Genomic DNA, 20585 nt, shown 5'->3' with positions numbered 1-20585 from the left:
TCTGATGCAAGTGACACAATTTACCTTTGGGGAAAGGAGGATACAAAGCACTGAAAAGGCTTGGTGCAGTAAGCACATCCCCTGATATCCCAGTAATGGGCAGTTGTGGAAGAGGCTGCAGCAGTGCTGTAGAGCTGCCTGACATGGGCAGCTTCCCGCAGGCTGGGTCTCCAGACTTACTTCTGAGTTGTCATTTAGCTGCCCCTTCTCTTGTACCTACACTTCGGTTACACCGGATTTTCATGCTTTTGGCAGACAAAAAACACGTAGAAATTCTGGGTGAATAGCCACTGTACATGACCCAAACAATTCTGCTGTACAAGGGACATAAATCTCAACCCATGCTATGCACATCATGCACACGTGTTGTTCCACACATCGAGACTCACACAACACTTCTGCTTTGTGAATTTTACAGATGCATCAAGGGGGAACAGTTTTTCCATAGGTTTATGGAATTATTAATGGTAACAACTTCAACGTAATTCCATTTATTATGCATAAAACACATTTACAAATTCTAGGTTCACACAGGTCAGTGATCTGAAGGAAAATATCCCCCTTACTTTCAAACAAGAGCCCTTCAGCACAGCTAGGATTAATGAATAATTGAGGAAAAAAAGATTTTTATGGGGAATTCACTAGAAAAGAGAACGTATGTGCGTATACAAACAGACAGTTTTTATGTTGAACTGTGAGCATGTAGAGAATTATTTCATCTAACTGAATGTCAGTCTCTGAGCATCAGTGGTGGTGTCTAAGAATTTGTAGAGTTATTGTTGAAAACAGTTGGTTTAGTTTTGGGGCATTGTCCCCTGAATTATGAATGCAAGTTCCATTTTAAGCTTCATCCTTTAAAAATTGTTTCTGTATGGAACACTGTATTTTAAAATCTTGTAACCTACAGATCCACAGTACTTTCAGTCCTGCTGTTGCAATCTGGATTGTGATCCACTGGGGCAAATATGTAAAAGAACTCCATTGAGCTGTACTGGTGCATGCCCTAATCCATCTTGTTTTCTTTATTATTCAATAACAGTTTTGAACAGCCCACTCTAGGCTGTGTGTTACACAGGAACAGAACAATTGCAGTGTTCGAACTGTAATAATTCTGAATGAAAAATGCAAAGAAGGATACATTTTCATTCTTCTAACATTGCTCCCAGGAATACCATGCTGTACCTCACTTTTCTCATAGTGATTATGGAAGCTATTGTGTAACCCTGCAAAGCTCAGATGTTACCATGGGAGAAGAATAAGGGTCTTGCTGACTCGTTTCATGAATGAATAGCCCAGAAATACATTAACAAATCTGACTACAGCTAGAAGATTCCCTATAGCTGAACAGAATTTGGAGAATACCTTCAAAATTATATTTTCTTTTTATTTTCAACTTATATTAGATCTGGATTGATATAACAAGTGAATATACTGTGAAATGTTCTGGAAAAAATTAACATGAAGGTATTTCTGTTCCTTGATTTACATAGAACTTTGAACTTTCTCTGCATTTGGTTAATAATGAACTTAAAATACTTTCTTGCAGTTTCATCCAAAAAATCAAGCATTAACAGAGGTAAAATACCATTGGCCTGTCCCAGGATTTTGGGTCATGTTTATTGTATGCTGGAATTTCTATGCCCTCTGTTCAAGTTACTTACGCACTCTGTTTAGAAACACATCTGACTGATTAACCAAGAACTGTTCTATTAGCACATCTACATGCCTTTGCAGACAAGAGATTTTCTAACACAGGTACAGAGTAATTATTCACAGACTGAGGTAAAAGCCAGCAATCAGAAAACCTTTTACAAAATAGAGAATGAGCTGCAAAGCCCATGCAAACTGCAAGGGACCTCAGGCCATACAGTTTTATTTGTAATCATAGCCTAATTTTGCTGGATCAGTTTCTTTTTTTTTAACATCATTATATCAGTTTTATCTGCCAAAACTTTAGTCAAATTAAATACCGATTCTCAAATCCTCAAAACCAGATGCCATAAAGTAGGACAAGAAGGAAAGTGACACACAAAACAATTCCAATGTAAGATGCTGGAGGAATGTATCAGTTGAGATTAAGTAACAGTGGCTAAGACCACCTCAAGTGCAACTTCCTAAGTAACTGACTTCTCTGTTTCCCAACCCAAATGGAAAATAAAAGTCAGAACAAAAATTTATTTGAAGCTAGCAAAACCATAGATTTGACAGGAAGTAGAACAATTTGGTTTTGAGTATTTTAAATTTTTCTGAATTGTAATATATTTAGTAATGAAATGCCCCGTCAAAATAAATCAGGCAAATTGTTTTTCACTTCCATTTTTTGTCTTTTTTTTAGCTGAAAATATCTAAGGAAACATCTACTGTATTGTGCTTGTTTATAAAGTGTTCTGATGAAATCCAAATGTTAATAAATATTTCTGGAGATGATTTTAATTGCTGCAAGAGCTCTATTTAGCTTTTTCACAAAGATTCTTTTATAAGGTCAGCCAGTCTCTTGAAGGCCTGCAATGACAAAAATGTGTTTCACATTTATATTTAGCATTACATAAACAGACAACACATCAAACCTGTTAAACTACTAAAACTGCCCTAACCATACACAAACAATAAAAAGGCAATAGAAGTGCTTATCTTTACAAAACTTCACAACTGAATGAAATTATAACTACAAATATTGAACTCTTTCGAGCATCTGAATCAAATGAGTATTAAAGCTGCACAAATAGATGTCTCCTATCTTTCTTCCCACTAATTTTACAGATAGAGCCAATAACATAAAAAATGCTCCTAAACACATACAAGAGTAATTATTGAGAAATAAAATAAAACATATATGTAAATTGTATGAAAGAAAAACAATATTCTTTCTTACAAAAGATTGACAACACCCACATAAAAGAAAACAGGTAACTCAGAATCTTGGGAATGGACAGTCTGGAAAATAAAAGATACATGATGCCTGCTAATGCTTAAGGAAACAGCAGAACTTACTACTTACTCTGACTTCAGTAAAGCATTTATAAATAATGTCTGGGACATTTAAGTGTGAGACTCTGCATGTATGAGATACACAGAGAAATTTTAAGTGGTCCTAAAAATTTGGTACCTTTCATGTCATCTGGATGAGTATCTTGCTTAAGAAACAGCTAATACTGCTTCAGAAGTACTTCTTAATCACCTAAGGACTAAAAACCTGCAGTAACATTCAAGAAAACATATAAGAAGTATGTAAAAATAAGGGAGCATTATTGTGTGAGAAACTGTCTTGCTAAGAATGTAAAAAAGAAATAATAAATCTCACTTACCAGATCCATCTGAGTAGGAGAAGACAGAGAGAAGGAGGCTCTGACATAAGAACTCGGCTCTGAACTATTGATATTAAATGCTCCTCCAGGAACCAGTAATACCTAAGAAAAATTCATTAGCCACACAGTTATTACGACTTCTGCATTTTTAAAACACTACATTAAATTAAATTTGACAAGGCTCAGTGCTTAAACACTTAGATCATGGCATAATATATTTCTTCTCTTCAAAATGAGGAGACAAAAATATGCAACCTGTGATCAGACTTTTCACAACAAAATCAAAGGGTCTTGGGTTTTGGTTACCTAGGCTGGTGGGTTACTGGGTCAGACATATCATCACAATGTTTAGAAGCACCAGTGAGGGTGTAGTTTACTCAGTACACAGTGCTTATAAATTGTAGAAATAAAACCATAATTAATTTCTCTTATTAAAACTATTTAGTAAAGAGCCATCATACATGTAGCTACGTATATATGGGCAACAAAGACAGTGAAGGGCCTTGAGGGGAAGCTGTATGACAAGTGGCTGAGGTCACTTGTTCTGTTCAGCCTGGAGAAGAGGAGACTGAGGGGAGACCTCACTGCAGTTACAACTTCTTGTGAGGGGAAGAGGAAGGGCAGGCATTGATCTCTTCTCTGTGGTGACCAGTGACAGGACCCAAGGGAATGACCTGAAATTGTGTCAGGGGAGGTTTAAGTTGGATATTAGAAAAAGGGTCTTCACCCAGAAGGTGGCTGGGTACTGGAACAGGCTCCTCAAGGAAGTGGTCACAGCACCAAGCCTCACAGAGATCAAGAAGCATTTGGAAAATACTCTCAGGCACATGGTGTGACTCTTGGGGATGTCGTGTGCAGGGCCAAGAGTTGGACTCAATGATCCTTGTGGGTCTCTTCCAACTCAGAATATTCTATGATTCTGTCATTAATATTATATATATATCTGTTGTACACAGGACATATTGTACTAAATGTTATAACAGTTTAAATTTAAGTAAATGGATTAAATACCAATATCTGAAAACAGACATGAATGGATTTTGTTAATAAGTAACTATGCCACAATGCCTGACTTGCAGACTCAATAATGATGCATGACAAGTTCTCCTGCTTTTTTATGTGCGCATATATGTGTGGATAGACATAGATATTTTATCTTTCCCACTTTTCATTTTAAGATCATAAGCCATTAAATCATAGGTCATACTTCTTTCTGCAAAGCTTTTTCCATTATCAGCTGCTGTGTATCAGAGATACCCTTAATTTTGATCCATAAGAACATGCCAGCAGCAGGAGGGTACCATTCAGCCAAGCCTGGAGAGAGAAAGAGAGAGAAAATGGAATCAAGGAAGAAAATTATGCCCCAATTTTAACAGATACATAGTTTCAGTGATATTGTGGATTTTTTGTTCCAATGAACTGAAAGGGAATGCAGGCCACCGAGCCAGGCTGCCACTTTCCAAATTTAAAGTACTCGTACCTGTAAGGGCCTACTGCACTTGTGCTGGTAACCTCAATACGTTTTGTGAAAGTGATTCCTCTGAATTATAGATATCCCAAGCATTAACAAACTATATTTGTTGATTACTTTCAGATCAAGTAAACAATCTAAAATAATTTTTCTGTTGCAGTTTCTCTTAATATGGCACAAAAGTGTTTTAAGTTACAATTAATATTGATTTTGTCCCAAAGAAAAGGAGAGCCTAGGAGTTATGAGGAGATGGGAGGTTTAGAAAGGATTTATCTGCAGACTTACTGTATACCTTCCGTTTACTTAGAATGCTTTATATGGTTTTGGACATATTTTTTAAAGAACTATTTATTTGACTTAACATCTTCTTCTCCAGTTCTTCCTCAGTGTATTTTACCATTACATATCTACAAAATAAAGGTCTGTCTTCCATAATATTACAGCTTCTTTTACTAGAAAACATGAAGACCCTGCAGTCTTTTACATTCTCACAATATATTTTACAGTATCCTGTGCTATTACCCAAGTTTTGGAACTTGGGGAATTGAGACAAAGGGGGCCTATGTAGGCCAACAACCCATGGTTGTTCAGAGCAATATAGAAAAATATATAAATCACCTGGAATTAGCAGGAGTAAATACATTAATGACTGTGTGGTGCCAGAGTACCCATGTCCCATGGAAGTACCACCTAGGGTAGGTGGGCAGTTCTTAAGCAGTTATTGCTGATTCCACTTAGACTGACTAAAGGCAGTGAGCGACTAACCGGGACTGCATTGCTGTTGATCAAATTCTTTCTGTGCTCTATGGTTAACCACAAAAGGGGACACCTGAAACTGACTGACGTTAAATATCATCACTGCTGCTGTAGCGATCGTTTGTATCTCCTTTTAAATAAAGGTCACTATTTCAGCGATTTTTTAAAGACAGAGATTTTAAATAGAAAAAGTATAAGAACATAATGAAGTGAAATACATGCTCTTTTAAAAGCTGCTTTGCACCCTAATGTGGTGAGCTTTTTCCCATCTCCTTGTTGCACTAGAAAAGCATAAAAACAACAGCAATAAATAATTTGTCCTAAGCTTAATATTTAATGTGGTTGATTTGCTTATAGTGCTTATCTGTCACTTCAGTCAAGAGATGAACTTAAGTGATTTTTCTTGAGCATAAAGATGATATATAGTTGGAAGAAAATTTAAGTAATTATTTCTGTTGCACTCTGACCTTTTAACCACTTGTCAGCAGCAACGAGCATTGCATCCCGCTGGGTCCTGTAGAAATCCACCACCCTGAAAGAAAATTATCAATTGAAAGTCAGAACACATAGTGTTTCAGAGTCCATTTGTTTCCAAAGGCAAACCCAAAACTTTTCTACTTGAACAACCTAAGTGCACATTTAATAGAAATATAAGCATATCCTAGATGGGCACAACACAGTATACTGTGTGTATAAAACTTTGTATATGTATCAGAGAAGTCTTCAATGCTACAGCACACCTCCAACAAAGAACTGATCAACCAGTGGCTGCTTCTTAAGCTTTACATATATAACATGGGAAGGTGTTATATATTATACTATTCTGTCTATTATAACAGTAGATACAAGTCCTGCTAGCAATAGTTAGTGCACAAAACACAGATACTGAAGAAAATTAAGGACTTAAACATATGCATAAGCACAGACTCAGTGTCTGTGCATTTGTGTTGAATTTGTGTAACAGGTACCCATGGAAATGGCATTTGACAAGGTAAAAAGCAAATCATATGATAAACCTGCCATAATTATTCAACAACTTTCCCATTTCTAAACTTTTGAACCTATTTGACAGCTTCCCCTATTCTAGACTTTTGAACCTATGTCCTTTACACTTCAAGTACAACTTTCAAGTAATTCAATCATTTACTGGAGAAAATGATCTTAACCCAAATTTCAACATGGATAAGTCATGTGCAGTGGCTTTTGTTGATATAGAATAATGCAACTGTGCAATGGAAGACACAAGAGAAATGCCTGATACAGAGTTCATAAATCAGATGTAAATGTGTTCCCATCTCTGAAAACATCCTTAGTAATTTGCATAATTTCAGATTTGTATTTTTAAAATAAAATACAAATTTTATTTGCATAATTTTACATTTTATTTTTTTTAGATAAAATACAAATTTTTCTCTGAACCAATAGCTTTGATTTCTGGCTGTATTTTATTACACCAGAAAGACAAACTCCAACACCAATAGCTTTGGAACTCAACTATACCTATTGCTACATTATGTAGGAAATGGTAAATCTCACTTGTGCAGTTTTTACCAAAATTGCAAATTCCATTGCAAGCTTTATACCTTTGTGTTACAATTTTACTTCCATGTTGGAATGAAATGATAAGAATTAGTAAGACAATGCTGCCCCAAAAATGTAGCTTCTCCATACAACAGGCCAGCTCCTACTCAAAAGCATGATCTAACAATTCAACTTTGTACTAATGAAATCACCTGGAGGAGACGCCAGTCAGCTGTCAGGCCTCATCAATATCACCTGACAACTGCCTTTAAAAGGTTTTAAAGCATTGCAGCTACCTTACTGCAATCCTATTTTCCTTAGTTCAAGAGGAAGAACAACCTTCTGGCCTGAGAAAAGCTCCCTTTTGGCCCACAAGAAGAAGGTAAGTGCAGAGATGTATTTGGGATTTATTTTTTTTTTTGGAACTGCTGCAAGCTGAGCTAAAGTGTGATTTAAGTTTCTCTGTGAAACTTATCTTTATGTTCCTAATTCTTAAAACAAGGCAATGCTAGAGCTGGTGTGCCAGGTTTTGTTTTTTTTTTTCAGTACTGGTGTTTATAGTATGAACATCCGGTAGGTGCTCAGAGGATAGAAGTGGCTGTTACAGTGATATATAAGAACTTTCTGCATGCTTTGCTCACATTCCTGTTACAGGCCTTTACAGAGTATAGCACACTCCTGGTGAAATAGGAAGGTTGCGGCTCTAATGATATCTAAGTATAGCATCTAAAATGAGGTACTGATATTCAAAAGAAACTATGCTCTTTCTGCATAATAAATGAAAAAAAAGTGTATTAGTCAGTATTTAGGAAATGCCTTACTGAGTTAAACTGTAGCCCAGCACTCTGTCTCCAAGAGTAGTGAAGAAGGCAATGTTTGGTGTGTGTAGATGAACTTCACTGCTGTCTAGAGGTTTTTCAATCAGTATCCACAATGATGAGATCAAAGATGTTAGAAGGTGAATCCCTGCTGCCGTAGTGAGGCAGGAGCTCCCTTTATAGAAGCTGATTCTTTCTCAATAAATTCTGTGCTCAGTGATCTTAGCATTTGCTTTAGACTTTATCACTTTAGCAGGGATGAAAACTTTATTCACTGACTTGAAGCTTCCAGGATCCTCTCAAGTTCTCTTCAGATGGGAGCTGCATAATGCCTGTGCCACTGGACTGGCAGATCATTTGCCTGTAGTGGGAGGAGACATGCCCTGACCTGCATGTCTGCAACTTCACACTTTGTTTCTTCAGGGCTCTAGTGTGAACTTGACAATCTTGGTGACCTGCCTTATCTATTTGGCCTAATACTGATATATGTCCTTTGACTTGTTTACTGCAAAGAAATGTTTGATGTAGGTAACAAGTAGTAGAATAACAGATTATGGGATTCAGCATATGACATGACCCTACCTGTCAATATGCTCCAAGAAACCCTTTTGTCCCCATTGATGAAGCAGCTGTGATATCATAATCTAAAGAAATAAAACACATCATCAATATGATGTTTTACACAGAACTCTTCCACAGTCATCAAAAAATACATAGCCAGATGCACTATTCAAAATTCCTCAGGCATGAAATTGCATGCGGTGTCTCTTGGAGCCCTTTATAGACAGAGGTGCCAACAGCAACAGGCAATTACAGTCTCCAAGGATCATGGTACCATTTGGAGGTTGGGGTGGGAAGAGGGAAAAATGGATGTAAAGCCAATTATCGTAATCAGGGAGAAAGAGGAAGGCAATGTATATTGCTTTACCTTCCTGTCCATATCAGCCTCTTCACTTTAATAGTGCCTCTGTGATGAACTAATAGAGCTGGAAGATGGAAGCCATATTTAGTTGTGTTCAATGTCTCCTTTCCTTATCACTAGCCATAAAGGGGCTGTAGTTGGCAGCTTGCTTTGTAATGTCTTTTAGGCTGCCAGTATTGTTCTAATTGCAAAGCAGAATGAAAAAAATGAGTGCTTCTTCCAAGGTATGCTTTACATTGAGGTTTTCCAAATGAACCTACTGGGAAGAGATATAAAGTATTTCAAATCTTGCTTCTTGCAATCTGAGGGTTAAGGGATATTAGCTGTGCTATCCATGCACTGAGACAACCTTCTGCCTCTGGTTCTAAGTTCTATGGTGGTCTCTCTTCCTTTGGCAGAATTGACAATGAATGTGCATAAAGAAAACTGCAAAAGTGCAGAGCAACTGTGAAAGTGCAAAGGTATTTGCTAATGGAATATATACTTATAACTTGGAATGTATTGTCTTTTCTAAATACAATGCAGATGGCAGTTTGGTACTTGCCTGAGTGAAAGTGCTGGTGTGCATTGTTGAAACCTGAATATGTAGAACAACTCTGTCAATAAGAGGCTTGGGACCTGTCAGAAAACCTATTCTTAACCTAGAAGACAAAATAGAAAAAAGTTACTAAAGAAATGCAATGTGCTAATACTTTGTGTGAGTTTGTCGTGGTTTGAAAGCCTCCAAAAATCCAATTTCCAAGCTCCCCCACAATTTGCCTCAACGTGAAAGAGAAGTTTTCAGACAGGCACAACTCAGCATGGGGAATCATATCAAAATTTATTACTAACAGAATAAAAACTATAGAAAATAAAAAAGCAAATAAATACACAGTATTAATACAATTCCTACCGCCCCTGAGGGCCCTCCCACATCAGTTCAGAAGAAAAACCTTCAGGGCAATAGCTAAAGTCTCTCTCACTGGGGTACTGGGGAAGGGGTCTTTTGCACTCCCACCAGCTCCTTGGCCTCTGCTGAGGTCTCCTCCTGGACTGCAAGGGAACACTTGTTGCACCAGGTCTTCATCACGAGTTACAGGGAGTCAGCTTTTGAGTCCTTTTCCCCTGGTTCGTGAAGGTTCCTCCCAGGAAGTAAGATTCAGGGACCTCTCCACTTTGAGTCCACTCTTCCTCCCCAGGTTTCAGGGTTTCTGGGTTTTTGCTCAGTCTTTTATACCCCAAATAGTTTCACCAAAGTCCTTACCCAGAAAAAGCCTGCTTGGTTTGGCTTCTCTCTGTTTCAGCTGCAGCATCAGCTTGACTTGCCACATAGCAAGGGGGGGCATCCCCTGCATTCCTTGTCCTTTGGTTTCGGCTGCCCTCGTCCAAACCTAATGTAGGGCACCTCCGAGCCCCTCAGCCCGTCTCTCTGTTTTTATTTCAGTCTCAGCTTAGGGTCACCTCCTCCCCTGCCATGGGGGGGAGGAAAGGTGGCAGTGAGACTGCTTCAGTCTTTCTCCTCTGCCTGGAATTCTTCCAGCTCTGCACGATCGCAGCTGCTTCTTCAGCTCTGGGCCACCCCTCGACCCGTCTCTGGCTCGGCTCCAATGCCGTGCCTGCCTGCTGGGGGGGCTGGCTCCAACCTGCAGGCTGGCCTCTCAAGTCCATGCCACCACCTCTCCTGGGCAGTGTGTGGGGGGAAAAAAAAACCCTAGCCTTTGGCCACAGGCACTTGGTCCAGTTATAATACTGTTCTGGGCTTCCCTGCAGTCCAGCCGGGGGGGAAAAGAGGGCCTGGCCCCCCGCAAGGGACCCGCAGGCCTCTCTCCTCTGCCTCACCTCATGGTTTCCATTCTCTCTCTCTCTGCCAACAACTTCCTCCCGGCTGTTGTAATATGCTAATTTCACAGGGGTGAAAAACAGCTCCAATTGGCCCCACATCAGAAACTCACCTGGGACCAAGTCAAACCATGACAGAGTTGTATGTAGGAAAACATGTAACCATTTCGTTGATAGTGTAAGGATCTCTTATGCATTTAAGTTTCTCTGTATCTTAATAGTGCCCTAAGCCCCAAGCTTATGCAATTTAGAAGCTGAGTGTCAAAGTTATGAAATAATAACAAATAAGGGGCTTTAATGCTTACAGTAGCTTCTTAAATATGAGGCTTCTGGACATATTCTGTGTTTGTAAGCCTTCCTCTGCAACCATAAAGATTACATAAATCAAAGGAAAGGAAACAGGTTCTCACACAGTGAAAAATCATGAATGCTCAGGCTTCATGACAACAGATGAGAAGTGTCAAATGGCCTTTACTCTTTCACTCCCTTTCAGTACTGCAGAAGAAATGGAATTTAGATTGATAAACTAGATTGTTATTTACGCTTCAGTTCTTACTACCCATCTTTACAGATTGGCTGAAGTTTTTCTTTGAAGAAAAATAAAAGCAGTAAGCTCATATGTGTCTTTGGCAAAGATAAAATTGCATCATGCCATTTTATAGTGTCATTTCTGGAAGTGTAATCACAGTTAGCATCATGTTGTCTCCTCACATTCTCAAGGATGAGGTTATAAACAAAAGAAAGTTAAAAATCAAATATTTCAACTAGCATGAAATGGAAACCAGTCAACTTAGTTTTTTCAGGCAGGTGGAAACAACCTGAAAGAACTGTAGGGCTAGATATAAGTATAGCCCTATGAATAGCTTGTGAAGAATGATGCCATCGTTTCTTTTTCCTATTATAAGTTCAGTGAGTCTACAGGAATGGTAAGAGATAGAAAGAGAAATGGAAAAAGAAGAGAGAAAAGCTCCTAGGAGTTCCAGGAACACAGCTAGAATCCAGCATCTGTCTTTCTGCCTAGATGGTGTCTGCAAGAATGGGTTGCCTGGGGACAGGGGCTTAAGTATTAGTATCAGAAGAGAAACAGAACCTGGAGTTAGATGACTGCCAAGAGATGACATGAAAAGTGAGCAGACTGTGAAAAGCTGTGGATTTAGAAGTTCATTCCACAAGTGGATAGTTATTAGATGAAAAACCACTATGACATGTCTGATCATCTTGTATAAAGACTTGTGCCTTAATTGAATAGGCAATGCTAAGCAGTCTCCAGTTGGCCTTACCCAGATGAGAGAACTTTAGAGAAAGAGTCGGTCCTGATAACTCGGCCATCCACATCCATTGAGAGGAAAGTTGGAGCCCATGGCTTGGAATAAAAATAAAAAATAAAATTCAAGGTGCTAGTAAGGACTAAGATGGAATTATTTTCCTTACCATGAAGACACAGTTCATTTCTAAAAGAAATATTTTGATAATAAATATTTTACAGACGTGTATTCCAAGGAAAATATTATGGTAACTTGCTGACAATTGATTGTTTAGGCTAGCTGTCTGAGATGTGATTTCAATATTCTATGAAAGTCTTCAAGAAATCAGCCTTGTTGTTTTTTGATGCTTACTTAGCCCACTGTTCATCATATAAGTGCTCAGTTCAAGTTTTGGTATGATGCCATAAGAAGGAGTGAGAAATAATGATTTTTCTGCCAAGATTTCTTTGTGGAGTAAACAGGTACTGTGACTTCTGAAATGGAGTCCTGTAGCTTTTTGCTTTGCTTTATTAAAAAATGAAATCAGAAGATGTGACCAAATTGTGATGATCTGAGTTCAGCATACTTTTTATTTATCAAGAATTCTGCTTTTACACCTTCTCCCCTACACTTTCTAACAAAGCTACACAATAGTATTCAATACTATTCAGTGAAACTGTTTTATTGCCTCCTCCCATAAAAATGTATTTCAAAATAGAAAATACTGAACTTTAGCTTCTATCCATGTTTTACTGGTTTATAAGACCAATTTTCATTTCAGATGTTAGGTACTTTTGCAGATGGTGCAACTGTAGATTCACATGTGAAATCTGGGGAAAATGAAGAAGGGAAGCTACCTATCCAGTACCACTTTCTGTGGTACCTGGGAGAACTCTCTTGGGTTTTCCAAAAGGCAAAGGGGTAGAAATGGGGTACAGTAGATGGGGAGTTGGAAGTCTTCTGCTGAATGAAAGAACAGACTGGTCTGAAAGGACCACTAAGAGGCTGCAATTTTCAAGTGCTGCTTCAGTGACACACTTGCTTTTTTTCTGACTTCTAAAGGAAATTCTATCCTGTATGAGGCTTTAGGAATTTGAACTGCTGATTAACAGAACATAAAATGTCACAAAGGGGACAATGACTGAAAGGGGAAATGACTGTGAGGCCTACAACTACCTTGGTAGGACATGAAGAAGGAGCATCCATGGCTCAAACCTTAGTTCTCTCCTGGACCAGAAAATAAGGTGTTAGTAAGGATTATTAGAAGACAAATTACCTTTTCAAACTGAAGAAAGTAGTAAGGATCATCTTCTATTATGAGGAAATCATATTTTCTTGCAAGCTACAGAAACGAATAAAAAGTAAAGATCTGTTATAAGATAAAGACACTGTAAATTCATTCTGGTTTTGGTTTGTTTTTTTGTTCTTTTATTTTTTTTTTTCTTACCAGGACTGTATTATGCTCCTATTGATTGGTCATTCATTATACACAAGTCCCCATCATGAGAAGCTTTCAAGTGCCCATTTTAGACATGAAGTAATTATAAGAGTAAACACAGTATCCGTAGTACAAGGACCCATGTATGTAACTGGAGCTCTGTTCCATGTAGCAAACTGTGCAGGCAGCTTGCAGTAAGTCCAGTTAGAAGCCCACAGCAAAAAGGTACCAGCCATCAATGGGCTACTATTGAAAAACAATTTATCTAATGCATAGTCCACCTTTGGAGAGTTGTCATGAAAGAGATTCTGCTAGAAACAAGTTCTAGGAGGAATGTCTACTGGACCAATAATGGGCCCAAATACCACATGAGTATCCTCAACTGAAACAAGACTGACATTTATTTTTTTATACCTACAAGGTTCACAAGGCCCCAGCTACATACCTGGTAAATCTCCTTCTTGCGCTCTGTGCTCAGAGAGTTGCCGGTTGGGTTGCACCCATTTGGAATAGTGTACAGGAATTTAGGAAGGTGATGGCTATGATTTTTTACATCTTCTGAGCTCCAAGTAGACAGAATTTCTTTCAAAGCTTTTGGAATAATGCCATGTTGGTCACTAGGAACATTAATTATATTACAACCCAAGGGTCTCAGCTGTTGATAGAAGGAACAAAACTGTCACAATCATGTAATTCAAAGGTCTTCCTTTTGTCATCGGTGTTGTAAAATATCATCAATACAAAGACTGTCTTTCTAATTTTAGAGCTACCTCAAACTCCATTTGCTCATAAGTCAAAAGAAAGTTTGCCTGAATTTGCTGTAAAGCTTGTCAAACTTTCCACATTACTCTTTATTTGCCCTATTAAGCAAACTGAGAAGAAATGGGTAACTCCTATGTTCAATTGCAGCTTTTTTCTAGGAAATCACATGTAGTTTTGCAAGCAGAAAGGGATTTTGTGAATTTGAACTGTGTTCTCTTGGGATTCGTCATGCTCTCACTGCAGACAGTTAAGTTCATAGTACCTTTGCTTCCTACTGACAATTTATGCTCTACTTCAGTGGAAGTGCCAAAACTATAAGCTATCCTTCACTGACAAAGGGCAAACAGTATGTTCGCAATAGATACATTCAGCAATACAAAGGAGAATGAAATGATGCTACTGCAATGACATGTTGACAGCAGTATGAAAAAATATAGGTAAAATACGAATGAAAAAGCTTGCTGTCTGTGCTCTGTGGAATTTCAATTTGTACCAGGTAGTGCTCTGCATTTTTAAGTAAAAATGCAAGCTGCTACATTGTTAAAATACATTTCTAACAAAGTACAGCTGATTACACAACATATATTTAAATTTAGTACAGCAAACAATAATTTCTTTTAATGCAAGGGGAGACTACACTGAAATTGTGGTGTATTATTTATTCTAAGCCTTCTTACAGCTTTTAAAAGTTTTGAGCTGACATTTAATTTTATACTGATTAAGTTACTTGTCAGAAGGAAACTGTGTTACTTTCGTATAGTTCTGACTAATTCACTTCATACTCATATATGGATGTTTCAGGCCTATTCCAATCTTACACTATTATACCATATCTATGGTATAATCTGACAATGAAATACTTCAGGTATTTTTAACTGTGCTAACATGTTAAAACACCACCCACTTGTTACAAATTTGCTTCAGTTCAACTAGGTCCTGATGTCATTTCTTTCCAACCCAATCAAATGTGACCTTAGCCCTTGAATGAACTCAGATTTGGAAGAGGAATTTGGAATAGTTTTTATAGAACTTCCAGTAGAAAACCCTCTATGAATTAATATTTATAAATATTTAGAGTTGAACTCTAAAATCTTGATTCTTAGATACGTTTTTACGGTAAATGCAAACAATCTGTATAAGACTGTAGATCAGGTACTAAATTGCTGTTTAGTTCAAATGTAACATTTACAGTGTTTTGTAGCTAGTGAATACTTACAGCTGCTAGTGTCCCAGGGTATGTGGGTGCATCCAAAAGGATGTTGTCCCCTGGATTAATGAGCATTTCGAACACCTGTAAAAGAAAAGTCTATTTTAGAAATATTGCTACATTCTTGTACATGTGCTTATACTTCTGACTACTTAGTGCGACTAAAAATCTTGATTAGATATTAGTAATTCTCTAACCATTTAATTACCCTGTCTGTGAGAAAAGCAGTGAACAGATGAAAAATCTGGTTTACAGCCAAATTAAGCTAGGTAATCAACTAGAGAATACTGATTTGACATGGAAAGACAGTGCTCTTAAGCACTGTTTCTATTGTATAAGTTACAGAAAGGATCAAATGAACAGTGAGAGTGGACTTTAAAGGGTAATTATTTCATGAAGTTAAAAAAAAAACCTGGAAGTAAAAAGAAGAAACATGTTTAGAACAGAATTAAGGTAAAGCAAATAATGCATCTACGTGCTTATTACTGCACCACTTGAATAACATGGAATGTTACATATTTTCTGACAGGCTCTTTGGCTACTGGAACATTCATGTGGTCCCAACAGATTTGAATGCCACACCAATTTTGTTTCAGTTCCGTTATCTTGTATTGATAATACTGTCAGACATTCATTTAACAAAGTACCCTGCATATAGTTATAGAGTGGCGCTTAATGCTGATACAAATGAACTGATGAGGGAATAAACATCTCTCTGAATGAAATGCTTTTAACATATGAAGCTTTCGGTCTTACTTTACACAAGCCTTCCTGGCTGCCGGTTGTGACACACACTTCCATTTGTCCTTGCTCAGGACTGTAATTGGCTGTGGGGGGATCATGTAGGCTCCGCTGGAAATCTTTTAGCCAAGACAACAGCTCTGGAATCCTGAAACATGAATAAGAAGGTGCATCTAACATCTTATACAAGCCAAAGCTAGGCTGCTTCTCTAAATCACTGCCAAATCTAGCACACAGTCCCGAGTCTGCCACACAGATACACTTAGATGTGATTTTTATGACTGCTTTATCAAATTATGCAAATGAGATGGGCATCTGTGGTCCATACACCAAATTATCATACTGAAGTCTTGGCTGAAATTATTTGCCAAGGATGAAATAAGGTGGAGGTTGAACAGTATCCACTCCTAGAAGTGATCATTCTGTACTCAAATGTGGCAATGTGACAAAGCTCTCAATGCTGCAGATTAAAAGGATTTCTGAAACAGATTTTTTTTAAAAGTCTTAAAACCAATAGGATGTTCACAAATGGTTGGGTTCATTTAAATATTAAGAAAAGTCTTAACTGATTAATGCCCTGTGTGACTCTGTAGGTACCCAAGTATTTTTTCAAACCTGTCCCAAGCCTGACTTAGTGCTGCCTGCTGGGGAGTTCACGTGAGCACCAAGTAATGTAGCAATATGCAATTTTTTTACCAAAGTTTTGTACCAAAAATGACACAACTACAAATACCTCCACTACCACAAGTTGTACATACTGACTTTAATATATGGTGCCAAATGAGAAGAACATAAATACTCCAGAATGTGGAAACTACGTATTGTAATGCAGTATCTTTTAATTAATATCTGATTTGGGAGTCTGGATTATCAAATAATAACAGCCAGGAAATGCTCTGGCTTGAGAATTACTAGGATTAGGGTTTTAGAGTGAGGCAAATTGAAAGATGCCTGTTTTTTGAAAGAACCTGTTTTTGGAAAAAAGGGGTTTATGAACAGGTTTTAAAAACACATGTGAATTAATGCAATAACAAATGATATTATGATCCTTTGATTTTGGCATCTTGAAGTGCAAGTAGCTGTGACAGATACCCTGCTGAGGCTGAGTACTGAAGAGCTCTCTTCATCAGATCTTCCCCAATCTCAATAGGAGTTCCATGTCCAATGTCAACAGTTGCCCTCTTAAATGGAAAAAGGTTAGGATTTGGTGCCCCTCCAGCCAGAGAGATGAGAGATGGAGGAGATTTCTGCATCAATTCAGCTAGATTAAAAGGAAAACACCGTGGTTACAATTTGATTATTGCAGCGCTGATCCTATCCTTTAGTCAATATATAATAATAGTCCAGAGAAATTTGTTCCATATTTCACTTTTTTAACTATCTTGAATTAAAAAGGATAATTCTTAAACTCGTCTTTCTGTTTTGATTAAAAAGGTGTTTGGGGAGGCAGGGAGGGAGATACTGGCAGGACAGACTAAGAGAAAAAATTATCTGAAGTTAAAAAAACTATAATTTCTTTTAAAACAATCTGGACTATTCTATTATTAAAACTTCTGTGACTGATCTTTTGAGTTTCAAGAACTTAAAATCTTAATGATCTGTCTAGACTGATTTGAAATGACTGACTTTGTTTTTTGTTCAGTCTCACTTCAGCTGACATGGCAGTAGTGTAGCTGTGCTGACAGATGATTATAGCTTTTCTATAACGGAGTGGAAACATTTCTGTCAGCCTTGTTTTTGTGGCAGAGGCCACTAAATAACGCCACTGTATAAGTAATTAACCATGAAAAAATCTTAACTCTTGCTTTAAAGTCAGAGTTTCACAATCACTCAGATCCAATCTATGCAGTGCAGACTGGACTTTAATCCAGCAAGGGCACTTGACTACATTAAATCTAAGAGCTCACAAGATGGCATTCATGCTGGCTTGACAGTTTTACATGAGACATGAGAGGAGAGATGACACCAGATCTGGCTTAAAGCCTCCTGTTCTCAAATTTATTCTCCACTACTTATTAGCAAACTAGAACATGGGGAATTAATTCTTATCAGTTAGTACAACAATATGGGTTATGCCTGTAATATTTGGCCTGGTAAAGAGAGATTTACTTTGTCATCAAAACTGCAGTCTGAATGTGTCTTTCTCCAGGAACTGTGCTACTTATAATTTGCACTATGATGTGTATGAATGTATCACTTGAAAAAGAGACTATCTAGAGTGAATTACTTGACTTAGTTGTACCTATGTGAAGCTTTTTAAGCAGCACAGCAAATGCCAGCCCATTACCAAGAGAGGAAATTGACCCCTGAAGGCTTAACTGCTGATGTATGTCTCATGCTCCAGTTCTGGCAGGTCTCCATAGGTTTCAACTGAGTAAACAAGTAGGCAGTTAACCTTTTCTATCTGTCACACGGAAGACTGTAATATGGTAGCCTCCAGATAGTGTAATATGGAAAAGGAAATTGTAGTAATACTGAGAGGGTGATGGTGGTGAGGAATTTATGGACATAAACAGGATACAGGAAAGCTAGGTGGAAAGAAATATTATGCTGGGACTGAATTTCAAGTCATTAGGAGTTGCTTGTTTCTGGACAACCAGTGTAAACTCAGTAGCAAATTGTGGCCAAAGCCCTGGTTCAGAGACAGTAGCAGAGATTTTTCAGACACTTGTTGAAATGATAATACCAGTTCTTCTCTCTGGATGGGTTTCTTAAATGGTTCAAGGCTATTCACTTTGTCAAGTTGAGACAACAAACAGGTATAAAGAAAAACAAAGTCAAAGCAGTTATTTGGTCTTGCTTGTCTGCTTACAGCATGGTTTTCTTTCAAGCCTTTTGAAGTCTTTAAGCCATGATACCCCAGCAAAGACCAGTACGTAGAATGATACTCTTTCTGAGAAACTGGGAAGAATGGACATGTACTCACTCAGGACTCTTATCGGAGATGCTTTTCTTGCTGCACTCACAGCAGTGGTGAACCGAGAATAATTCATAGCTATATGGAAAGAGTAATTAGTTGGACATGAAGCTAGAAAAGTGAATAGGAACTGCAGTGTGCTTTTGGTATGTGTGCTTCCCACAAGTAATGCTTCCAATTCCTCATCTCCATAGATGTGCGCCATCATAAACTACATGTGGATGTAATCAGGTTAAAATTAGTGCTGGAATCAATTGAAGGAAAAGGTTTCAACTTCATACTCTCAGCTTTTGTCACAGCCTCCCAATGACAACTGCACAGAGAGATTAGGTCAGAAATATGCTCCAGTTCTGATAAACACAAATAGCAGTATAGCTTTGACCTGAGGAATTTGTTGGTATGCCAGTGAACAGCAAAAAAAACGCCCTCCCCCTCCCTTTACAGCCAGCTGTGGAGTTTTAAAGGCAGATGACAAATCTGAAGATTTGACGGATCTTAAACAACCATCAGCTCTTTTTTTATTTAATGGGGATCCAGCTTTACTTAGCTGTATTAAGCACTGCATTTGAAATGCTTTTACAATTGCAAGCCCTCGTTATAAGTCACAACACTTGTCAAGTTAGAGGTGTTTTTGTTGTTGTTGGTTTTTTTTGGTTTTTTTTTTTTTTTTTTTTAGAAAGGTTCATTCAGAATATCTTTCAAATGTATCTGATGAGTGTTTCCCCCCCCCCCCTCCCTTTACGCTGGATAGTGAACTAAAGTCCAGCGGGAACTCTAAAGGCCTGGAAAGGCCACGGGAAAACATCTCCGCAGGGAACGGAAGCACAGGAATGAAATGGACAGGCAAACAGCAACCACAGCAACACGCATGTGCTGGCACTTACTAGAAGTGATTTACCGAGCAAGGCCGCTTTAAAAAAAAACACCTGCTTTCAAAAAATATGTCAACTTCGCTCACCCCCTAGCCCGTCCCCCCCGCGGGCGGGCTCCGGTTGCGTTTTAAGGGATAACTGAGGAGGCGCTTAGCCGCCCTCCCCGAGGTGGTTGCCGAGACATCCCAGATACCCAAGTGCTGCCCAGCCCCGCCCCGGAGCGAGGACAGAGCCCCCAGGGCCACCCCGAGCTCAGACCCGCCGCCCCCGCTGTCCCGAGGGGACAGTGGAGGCCGCAGGCACCTACCGGCGGAAGGGCGCGAAGCGGCCGGGCCGTGAGCGGCGGCGGCCCCGCGGTGGGAATGGGCGGGCCCGCCCGGGCGGTCGCTGGGCTGGCCCCGGGGCGGGGAGCGGGACGGGGCCCCGTCCGGCGCAGCCGCCCGAACGCCGCAGGCGGAGCGGGGCCCGCGGGCGGTGCGGCCGCAGGAGCGGCTCGGCGGGGAGTGGTGGACCGGGTCCGAAGGCCGATGCCCTGTGGATCCGTGCGAGAGCCGTAAAACACGCGGCTCCCCCGCTGGTTCCTTCTGCGTAGTGCCCGTGAAGCGAGGGCTGGAGCCCGGCGTTGCAGGGAGAGGCAGGTGCCGAGCTTTGGCACCGCCGCGGGGTGCAGCCAGGGCCGGACACCAGCGCCAGGGCGAAGCAGGGGCTGGCCATGAGGGAAAACGGAGAATCACAGTATGGTTTGGGTTGGAAGGGACCTTAACGATATGTTTCCAACCCCTCTGCCGTGGGC

At 39.2% G+C, this 20585-nt stretch overlaps 1 protein-coding gene across 2 annotated transcripts; it reads right to left on the bottom strand.

Annotated features, from left to right (window-relative positions):
- Positions 1-475: 475 nt before the first annotated feature.
- AADAT (aminoadipate aminotransferase) lies at positions 476-20138 on the bottom strand. 2 transcript variants are annotated; one of them, XM_032685809.1, is made up of 15 exons: positions 20100-20124; positions 18930-18998; positions 18291-18373; positions 17096-17264; positions 16019-16151; positions 15272-15346; positions 13739-13948; positions 13132-13197; positions 11892-11974; positions 9338-9434; positions 8454-8515; positions 6000-6064; positions 4513-4619; positions 3306-3407; positions 476-2502 (listed from the first exon to the last, which is right to left on the bottom strand). In XM_032685809.1, exons 4-15 carry the CDS (start codon positions 17254-17256, stop codon positions 2461-2463), a joined length of 1203 nt encoding a protein of 400 aa, XP_032541700.1. In that variant the 5' UTR covers positions 17257-17264; positions 18291-18373; positions 18930-18998; positions 20100-20124; the 3' UTR covers positions 476-2460. The 2 variants fall into 2 exon arrangements, with proteins under 2 accessions (XP_032541700.1, XP_032541699.1); XM_032685808.1 differs by lacking the exon at positions 18291-18373 and having other exon boundaries at positions 20100-20138.
- Positions 20139-20585: the final 447 nt, after the last annotated feature.

The sequence above is a fragment of the Chiroxiphia lanceolata genome, chromosome 4 (assembly GCF_009829145.1).
Source record: "Chiroxiphia lanceolata isolate bChiLan1 chromosome 4, bChiLan1.pri, whole genome shotgun sequence".
In the NCBI taxonomy this organism is placed as follows: Eukaryota; Metazoa; Chordata; class Aves; order Passeriformes; family Pipridae; genus Chiroxiphia; species Chiroxiphia lanceolata.
Note: the sequence above shows the minus strand (reverse complement) of the source record. Positions and strands in the feature narration are given on the sequence as shown.